This window comes from Solea senegalensis, linkage group LG7, assembly GCF_019176455.1.
Source record: "Solea senegalensis isolate Sse05_10M linkage group LG7, IFAPA_SoseM_1, whole genome shotgun sequence".
In the NCBI taxonomy this organism is placed as follows: Eukaryota; Metazoa; Chordata; class Actinopteri; order Pleuronectiformes; family Soleidae; genus Solea; species Solea senegalensis.
The window spans coordinates 1,137,162-1,147,136 of NC_058027.1; the positions used below are offsets into that span (position 1 = coordinate 1,137,162).

At 43.7% G+C, this 9,975-nt stretch overlaps 1 protein-coding gene across 1 annotated transcript in view; it reads left to right on the forward strand.

Moving 5' to 3' along the window:
- galnt18b (UDP-N-acetyl-alpha-D-galactosamine:polypeptide N-acetylgalactosaminyltransferase 18b) overlaps positions 1-6,886 on the forward strand; it is a 78,210-nt gene extending 71,324 nt beyond the window's left edge. The window contains exons 10-11 of the mRNA XM_044030248.1: positions 591-755; positions 6,282-6,886. Coding sequence (XP_043886183.1) covers positions 591-755; positions 6,282-6,428 — 312 coding nt within the window. The 3' untranslated portion in view covers positions 6,429-6,886. The remainder of the gene's footprint in view (positions 1-590; positions 756-6,281) is intronic.
- Positions 6,887-9,975: the final 3,089 nt, after the last annotated feature.

Below are 9,975 nucleotides of genomic sequence, written 5' to 3' on the forward strand. Positions count from 1 at the left end.
TAAAAGGAAACTAAAGCTGTTTCAGTTTCAGTTAAATGTACTCAGCTAATTTTTTGAGCCTCAAACGTTTACATTTGACCTTTGACATCAAGTGTTTTTTATAATCTCGTCATAATTGCTCCTCCTTGCTCATTATTCTGTGTTATTCACTGTTATGCAATTTAACCCTGAGTATTAAGCTGTCTTATGCTTACACCACCACTTATTTTCATTATTTTCATTATTTTTTTGCTGAATACCCAGCTTGCCCCCTGCTTAATTCCTGCACATGATTTTCAGGTTGTTGCGTTTGTTTTTGTTTGTTTGTCTTTGTGCACAATTATTTGGGTTTCCTTCCCGTTCGTGAATTAATCATGAGCTTTCGTTTGTGAGCCTGTCCCTTGTCTTTCTTAAATTGAGTCAGAACAGCTGCAGAAATGTGCATTTTCCTGTATGTAAATGACCCTCAGCCCAGGAGGAATCCTCATTTTCTGCATAATTTATCATCTATACGCTCATATAGAGTTGTAGAAGGGCCGTTATCGAAATGTCACTTCGGCTTTCTGTGGTGCTGCATGTACAGACGACACAGTTGTGTGTGTGTGTTGCAGAACGTGTACTACACGAGCGCGCAGCAGCTGCACGTGGGCCTGCTCAGCCCCACGGTCGACGACGACGACAACAAGTGCCTGGTGGACGTGAACAGCCGACCTCGCCTCATCGAGTGCAACTACGCTGCGGCCAAACGCATGAAGCTCCACTGGCTCTTCACTCAGGTGAGGACGGCGGCCGCACGCGCGCGCACACACACACACACACGTTCATGTTTAACGCCTTGCAAAATGTCCCGCGACAGTGTTTACGACGTGCTTTGACTTAAGTTCAAAAGCCTCGGGCTGCAGCGATTAAACCATTATTAATAGATTGTTAAATGAAAACGAACTATTGTAATGATAATTGGTCAGATTTAGCTTTTCTAACGTGTTATTTATGGTCAAGGAGTTGCACTTTGAAACTCTTTGTGTCTCAGGTTCATCGCTCAGCCATGACAGAGAGATATTATGTGATTATGACGATAGATTTGGCCTTTTAAAAATGATAATTGTGGCGAGAATGAGAATAAAATACTTATAAAAGGTCTGAAGGGAAGTTCTTGTAGAAACGTAACGTTAGGGGAAAGTTCTAGGAACCTTTAGAGAACGTTCTATGATAATCCCAGCTGACATCAGGCGAAAGGCGGGACAGACAACCGTCCGCTCTCACACCTACAGTCGGTACAAATGGGATGGATATTCTGATAATCAATGAATTGGTTTGAATGTTTTTTTTAACAATCAAAAGAACTTGAATGTGATTATTTTCCGTCATTTTGAGGTTTGGAAAAACGCAGATCATCATCATCTCTCAACATTTACTTCAAATCGATCGAGAAAACAACGAGAGAAGAATCGATTATGGAAACATGAGTTAGTTGCAGCGCTGACACAGAGCTGAGATTTCACTCCCGTGTTCATTTTAAGTCCTGGACAAACTTCACTTTGCGCAATTTCACGCAACAGCAGCTAACGAGCAAACCAGGAGGAAGGGCAGCACCCCCTACTGACAAGGGGTGGAACGTAGTGTAAAATATTTGGGTTGTTTTTCCACCTGTTTTTAATCAGAAATCCGATAATATATTAAAACATGTTTAATTATTACTTTCCTCAATCTCACGTGATGACATTGGCGCGACGTAGGGAAAACAATAACCGAAGCACAGAGTGAGGATGACGCTGTGATGTCCATGAACGGACTTCAGTTGTGTTTCCACTAGCACAGTAACCTGGTACTTACTTTAGTACCTGCTCAGGTGGTCTGTGGTCTGTTTTCATCATCGTACATCACTGCTCTGCACACAGGAAGTGATTGGTTTGATGTATTTTTATGTACTTTTGTTTATGAGGCAGCAGCAACCAGGGCCGGTTCTAGGCAGGCATATATGAGGGGGCAGTCAGAAATGTGAAGGGGGCATCATGTGTACACATCATGCTCCAGCACTTGTTTGTCTGTGCTTATAGTAACGATGCTTTCTTCATTGAAAAGGGTCTATGTGTCCAACCCCAACCTAAAGAAGTGGATTGCACTTTGTCAGGCCTCTACCTTCAGACCTGTCCAACTTGGGTGTCCCACCTGAAGACTAAGCTCCTGCTGGTATAGCTCTTAAGGTCACTGAGGCACACAACCTCCCTGACCACAATAAGGTGGCAATCCCTCAGCGGGGGAAATTGAAAAATAAAAATAAAATAAATGAATAAAATAAAATAAAATAAAACATCCTTCATCCAGATTTTATCAACCAACAACATAACATTTATCTTAACTGGATGGCCTAATTCTCAAATTTTAACCTAAAATAGGACTTCACACACTATAGTCAATATTTACAAAACTGAAAGGTAGTCTTATGAATAATAATAAAACATCTTCTCAAACTAATTTATAAAACACAACAGATATACAGCAGAACTTTTTTTTTTTTTTGGCAACTTAACAGCTCAAAAAACTAATTTCTCAGTACAGAACTACAGCCTGGGGCGGGGCTTTACGTAGGGGTCCGTCAGACACAGGTCACTTGTCTTCAGTTTGTCACATGCAGTGGACATGGCGCAAAAGTCTAACCCACTCCGTGGCCGTGCTGAAAACTGACACAAACTGTCAGGCTACGTCTTGGCTCATTTGCATACTGCAACAGTGATTGGATGTTTACTGAGGGCTAGGGGTGTGTGCGTGTCAGTGCTGTGCTGTGCTGTGCTGCGCAGCCTGTGAATACAAGCGGAGGGACAGAGAGATGACAGGGATGTATCGTGTGTCCCTTTTTCGGCGGATTTTTCCGCCACTGCAGATTATTTTGTCAATTTGTAATGTATATTAATTTTGTGAGTATATTAAAATGTGCTTTCTCAAATTCCAAAATTTCGATTTGAGGGGGCAATACATTTATTTAAGGGGGCTCTGCCCCCTCTTGCCCCTGCGTAGAGCCGGCCTCGGCAGCAACATTGTGGTAGTGAAGCGAGGCGGCTGCAAACTGAGAGACTGAGAACACAAAGTTTCTTGTGTTGCATCGTCACAGAATAATAACAACAATGCAGAGGAAGAGAGAGAGAGACAGACAGGCTGATTCAATATGCAATATATAAGAAACCTGTTACAGGTGTGTCTCTCTGCTCATGTGCAGGTGTGTCTCTGCTCATGTGCAGGTGTGTCTCTGCTCATGTGCAGGTGTGTCTCTGCTCATGTGCAGGTGTCTCTCTGCTCATGTACAGGTGTGTCTCTGCTCATGTGCAGGTGTCTCTCTGCTCATGTGCAGGTGTGTCTCTGCTCATGTGGGTGTCTCTGCTCATGTGCAGGTGTGTCTCTGCTCATGTACAGGTGTGTCTCTCTGCTCATGTACAGTGTGTCTCTCTGCTCATGTACAGGTGTGTCTCTCTGCTCTCTCTGCTCATGTGCAGGTGTGTCTCTCTGCCCATGTACAGGTGTGTCTCTGCTCATGTGCAGGTGTGTCTCTGCTCATGTACAGGTGTGTCTCTGCTCATGTACAGTGTGTGTCTCTGCTCATGTGCAGGTGTGTCTCTGCTCATGTGCAGGTGTGTCTCTGCTCATGTGCAGGTGTGTGTCTCTGCTCATGTGCAGGTGTTCTGCTCATGGCAGGTGTGTCTCTGCTCATGTGCAGGTGTGTCTCTGCTCATGTGCAGGTGTCTCTCTGCTCATGGACAGGTGTCTCTCTGCTCATGTACAGGTGTGTCTCTCTGCTCATGGACAGGTGTCTCTCTGCTCATGTACAGGTGTGTCTCTCTGCTCATGGACAGGTGTCTCTCTGCTCATGTGCAGGTGTGTCTCTCTGCTTCACAGTGTAATTGGCACTTGGCATGAAGTGTTGACATCCCGTCTCCTCACATTAAACTTCAAGTATGATTCAATTAACTTGTGATAATTTGCTAAGTGAGGATCTTGGAGCTGGGGAAATATTCATGTCTCAGGCATCAATTATTGAAGCTTATTTCGGGGTTTTTTTTATGTGTGTTATTCATATTTTTTATTTATTTTTGCTGCATTCTGAATAAAAAGCTGATGAAGTGAAGTTAATCTCCTTCCACCGCTAAGAGCTGGACGTGGTTTTGATCGGCCTTCGTGAACGAGACGAGACGTTTAAGGCCTAGACGTCGAGATTAGTCATGAGAGGATTAGAGAAAGTGTGTGTGTGTGTGTGTGTGTGTGTATGTACCTGCTTGTCTGTGGTAAACTTCTCAATTACAGTCACATTATAGCCTTTCTCTGTGGTGTACGCCTTATATACTGCACACTGCCCAGCCAGCTCCTGGAGGCTGTTTTCTTTTTTTTATGGCTAAATGAGCCACATTTTCAAGGATTATTGGTTTTATTTTGGCCTCGTTTTCTGACCTCTGAACAAAGCGCCCACATCTTTGACTTGTAATTCAAACGGTGTTCGCGCTCGCTGGTAACTGTTTGTGAAACAGTCGGCCAATCAGCGCGTCGGGGGCGGGACTAACAGCGCGGCTGGTGTCTCCCCCGTGGACGAGGCTGAAATATAGATTATTTATGCTGTGATTTCTGCAGCCTCGCGGGGCACGTCTGTGTTCAGCGGGGCTCGGCACGCTGAAGTGACAACGACTGTGTTTTATAGAACTTACTCACACAAGTGACACGAAAGGTGAAGTTGATGCTTTATGGAAAGTATTGTTTGTTTTTTCTGTATTGAACAGGATTGTGCGATCAACACCAAACTCGTAGTTTGTGGCCTCTTTATTCTTAGAAAAACAAGGATAATAATAATAACAATGACTTAGATAAAGGATAAATATCAGGACTTCAGGAGTTAAATGTCTTAATAATCAAGTATTCACTGTTTTAAGCGCTCATTCCTGCAGTGGCTCAGATATCATTTCACTCATTCACAGCTCAGCGAGAAGCTGATCTGATATACAAAGTATTGACATCGATCGGGTGTAACACAAGTGCTACACTTTAGTTTAACGATGTGAGTGCACTCACGAGCGTCTCAGCACATCGGCCCATAAAGAAGTACTTAGAGGAGCGACGATCAGAATCATTTACTTTATTGTTTCCTGCAAATCTTTTTCCTCACGACTCTCTTTAAACTGCGTTAAACATCAATGATGGGGTCACTTCTCTCTGAGCTGTTGTTTACTTCTCACGCTTCCTTCAAACTCCGTACAGTTCAGACCAAATACTTTTTCTATCGACGGCTTGAACGCGTTGGATTTGAACTAAATGTGCCGCACCTGTTTTTCAACTTTGTGTAAAGGACGCTAGAGCTTATGGGCGTGTCTGCAGATACTCCGAAATAAAACTCCGACGCCCACCATCGTCCAGACGAGGAGAGGATGCACACAGACGCAGCAGCGGGTTTTAGCAAAGGTGGGAGGTTGAGGGAAAAGTATGTATTTTGTCATGCGGCATGTGAACAAGTATAAAAACCTTTAAGTCAGGAAGTGGACTTTCAAGTTGCTCAGGGCAGTGTTCCCTGAGGACCAGGGTCGGTTTAGCAGATGATGGTGAGGTGAAGACCAGACTAGACACAAACTCGACGCTCCCAATACGATGTTTTTTCCTTTTTATTCTTAAAAAAGGGTTTCCAAAAATGCTGCCACAGAAATACACCAAAGACGGAAAGCGAAGACGCGCACACATGCTCAGACATTCTTAAAATAAAGCTTTATTCCTTTGTCTACAGTGGATTTAATCACAGGCAAAAATAGACCAAACAAACAAAAACAGCGAGGAGAGAGGCGGGACTGTGATGTGCTGTTTTTTTTAGGGCTCATAAAATCACAATTCCATGTGAATGAAACTTCTGCAGATTCTTCTGAACTCGCCGTCGTCGTCGCGTGTCCTAACCCTGAGGACGGTGACGCGCTACTCCCCGACCTTGATGTTTTCGTGTCTCTCAGTTTTGTCCTCGTCTTTCTTTTTTCCCTTTATTTTAACGGTCTATTCATCCTCTGTTCTCAGAAGACGTTAATGACTACACTGGCAATGGCGTTGTTGTTTGTTTGGTGTGTTGTTTTTGCTCTCGGATGCTCTTTGGTGGACCCAGAGAGAATAATGGTGTGAATCAGCCAGAAAGCCTCAGAGCTGCGGCGCCTCATCCATTCACAGCTGTGTCGGTTAAGAGAGGAAAGGGAAAGTCGTATTGTGCACATAAATTGTTCTTCTGGAGCTCGGCACAATTTTAACCCGGCTTTTATCTTCTTTTATCTTCTTTTTTTTTTTTGTTCTTGCAGGGAGGACTCATTCAGAACAGGAAATCAAAGCGATGCCTGGAGCTCGTGGCGAGCAGCGACAACGAGTTCGGCTTCCAACTGGCTCTGCAGAAGTGCAGCGGGCAGAAGTGGTTCATCACCAACGTGCTGTTCAACAGCTCGTTATGATCGAGCGAGGGAAGAGGGGGCGGAGTTCCGGTCGAGCATGAGCGGCCGACGCCGCGTCGTAAATGTTCCAACGTTTTATTTTGCCTACACGATACACGGCCACGGTTTGGCGGATATTTTGCAGATTTGACGAGGTTAGTAAATTGAGTATATTTTGTGGTAATGAGAGTACGCTCAGATTTTTGTTGAGTTCCGGAGTTTTTTTTGTTTTGTACTTTTTTTTTTGTTGATATTTCTGCTACCGTGTAGCAAGCGTTTCCTGAACCTGACGTTGCTGTGAGTCTTTTATTTCAGTGTCTCAGGTTTGTAGGGTAATCTGTACAGCTGTGCGGAAGTGTTGGAATAAATCTGAGAGATTATTTTCTAAATGTAAATATTCCAAACGTTTGTAATTTATAACAGTAAAAGAAAAAAATGATGATTACTGATGTGAAATACAACGTGCGAGTGCCTCTTTTCTTCTGTCATTTTAATGAGTCTTTAAAACTGAAAGAACACTTAATATTGGATAATACGATACGATGAAGATTAAGAAAACCTCTTCAAAAACCCAAATGCACCATAATAAAAGAATTCATCCTCAGAAAGCAAACGTATACAGAAACTGATAATATTCAGCTAATGTTTAAACCAAAATAAGCTGAAATGATCAGAAGTTAAAGAATAGAATTCACATTTCCGTCACAATATCTTAAAATAACACTGAGCAGATGAGAGCGACGTTTCAAAGCGGAAATGAAGACACTTTTGGAGAAAACTCCCGCGGAAGCGACAGGAAACTCATTCCAAAGTATTTTTTAAAAAGGGTAACCAAAAATCTTCAAGTGCATTTTTGTATTTGGTGGTTGTTGTTGTTGTTGTTACGCTCAAATTGGTGATATTTTGTGTTTGTTGAACACGCAGCGACACACACACACACACACACACACACACAGAGTTTGAGGAACAGCGGGCCTTTCTGCTCCGGCTGCTGTGTGTTTGCACCTGGGGAGGAGACGAGTGGCACAGCCTGTTTTCCAAATGCCAGTCCTTATTACCATGCACATTCAAACAGAGCTCAGCAGACCACGCCATTAAAAATACATGGGGAACCCACTTTCATCAAAAGAGCCACAAACGCCTCTTAATATATGCAATAAGAGTGTCCCTGTGCACACTACTGTCAAAAAATGTCCACTTTCAAATGTGTTGGTTTCCGTAAAATATTCCATTATCATACATACTTTTATCGCTCGTGTTGATTTAGTGCAGCTAAAATGGTTTTTCTTGGCGCTGCAGAGATTATTATTCCCAGTAAATCTGGGGGAGCGGGACCCGTCAGTGTTTCCCACAGTGATGGAGATGAAGAGCCGCGTCTTCTCAGGAAAGTGCCGCCCTGATTTCGACGGAGTCTGTCGAGCGTTTGCTAAAGGACAATCATTTCCTTGTTATGGAAATTGGATTCCGACTTCCAGCGGGAACGTCATTTTCCTCGCTGCACCGACGCTGTCGCGGAAATGCTGTTGGTTATTGTCACAGGACTCGTCAACGTCGAGTGCTTCCTCAAATACGAGAGGGATTTTTCCTCCAACACAACAGAAATTAGTAATAACTGTGTAAGGAAACAAATAAATCCCTCCCTCGAGCAACGGTTTCCTGGCTGCCCTTATTAAAGTCTTTCGTTACTTTTGCTTAACTTAAGTTAACTTAACGCAGACTTTAAAAAGAATGTGTTTGCTGAGGAGAGTCAGTTTGTAAATGATGGAACGATCACCGACGACAGATGTAAGGTTATTAAAGGAGCGGGGAATCAGGAGGATACAATATAAAAGTAACCTTTCAAAATCCATTTATTTAAACAGCTATGACGTTATTCTGTGGCGTTATTGTTCTCAAACCAGAGTTTTTACAGGAGCTCGTTCATCATACACGAGGTTTCAGGACGCTGCTGTTCCCCGAGGAAATGAACACAACAGCAGACAATGCTGTCGGGGAAAAAAACGGATAAAGATATTCCAATAAAGAAATAAAAACAGCGCATGAATCCGTTTAAGAGCATGTGGAAGAGGCGCGGCACGCGGCAGAGATGAGATGCTGTGAGACTCCAGTCCGTTTCATTTTTCACTGTGGGATGTTTGAGTCGCGCTGAGGCCGAGCTCCGCGCTGAAGGGCTAACGAGATCTTCACACTCACACTTTTATACAGATTTTTCAAGCTTTCAAACTCGAACATTTGGTGAAGTTGGTGCACTCGCCACAACAGAATCTGTCCCTCGTTTCCAGGTGTTCAAAACACAACCTTCAAATGATGTTCAAACTATTTACCATGCAACAGTCCCCGCGTGTCAACAAAAACCCTGTGTGCACCGCGCGGAAGCCAAAGGTTCCACTCGGTGGAAACACAACTATATGTTCAGTCCGTCAGGGTCAGTGATCTGTGGCTCAATCTCCTGAAGCAGGGGTGTCAAACTCAACTGCCCTGGGGGCCAATGAGCATCTAGTCTGGTCAAGCGGGGGCCGACATAGAGGAACAAAAGAAAAGAAGAAACAACTTTTTAGTAGCCGGTGTGCAATATAAGATATTCATTATGATATTAGACAGAATTGTAGACAGTAAAAGTGCTTGTTTTGATATGAAATGATTCACAATAAAAACATATTTATGATGCACAAAAACAGAGAATTAAATATAAAATTTAGCAAATAATGACAAGGTTAATTGTGATAAAAACAGCCTTTCATGTTGAGTGTAATACATTTAATAAAGCAATGACTACAACCAAATGTCTTATTATAAAAATATTGCCGGCAAATACATTTAGTCTTATATTCTGTCTCTATTCCATCACCTTGCACAGTGAAGGGCGGGCCGCATGTAATCGATTGGAGGGCCACATGTGTCCCCCGGGCCACCAGTTTAACACACCAGGTCCTAAAGCTGCTCTGATAGGCCGCCTCTGCATCACATGAGTTGAGTTCTGGGGCCCAGCTGTCTAGCGTCACCTGTCGCCGTGCAGAAAAACACCAAAGCGCAACACTGCTGTATTGCATGAGCAGCATAAATCCCGCGGGTCGTAAAATGCCCAGGTCTGACTTCTATGATGGGTAGCACTGGGGATTGGGTGCCTTGCACAAGGGCATCCAATCCCTTGACCTGTCCCGGGATTTGAACTGTTAACAAGCTCAATTCCTTCCCTCCTGACCACGTGATGCCCATAATAGTGATGTAACGACAGCTGAAAACAAGTGTTTATTTGCAGGGTTAGAAGAAGAGAAATGGGACTGGGCCTAAATCTCCTCCAGGTGTGAGACAGGTGTGAGACAGGTGTGAGACAGGTGTGAGTCAGCCACGCTGCACACTCTGTCTCTCTTCTCGTAACTTTCGACAAAAAGCAAACAGTCGTCAAAATCTTCCTTAGAATAAAATAGAACTCAGTCTCTCTGCTTCAACAGTTCATCCTCTCACACCAGGCTCTGTCCATCGTGTCCATCGTGTCCACCGTGTCCGTCGTGTCCGTCGTGTCTCGTCCTCACATTCTGCAGAGACAACACAAGCACAAGGAAATGTA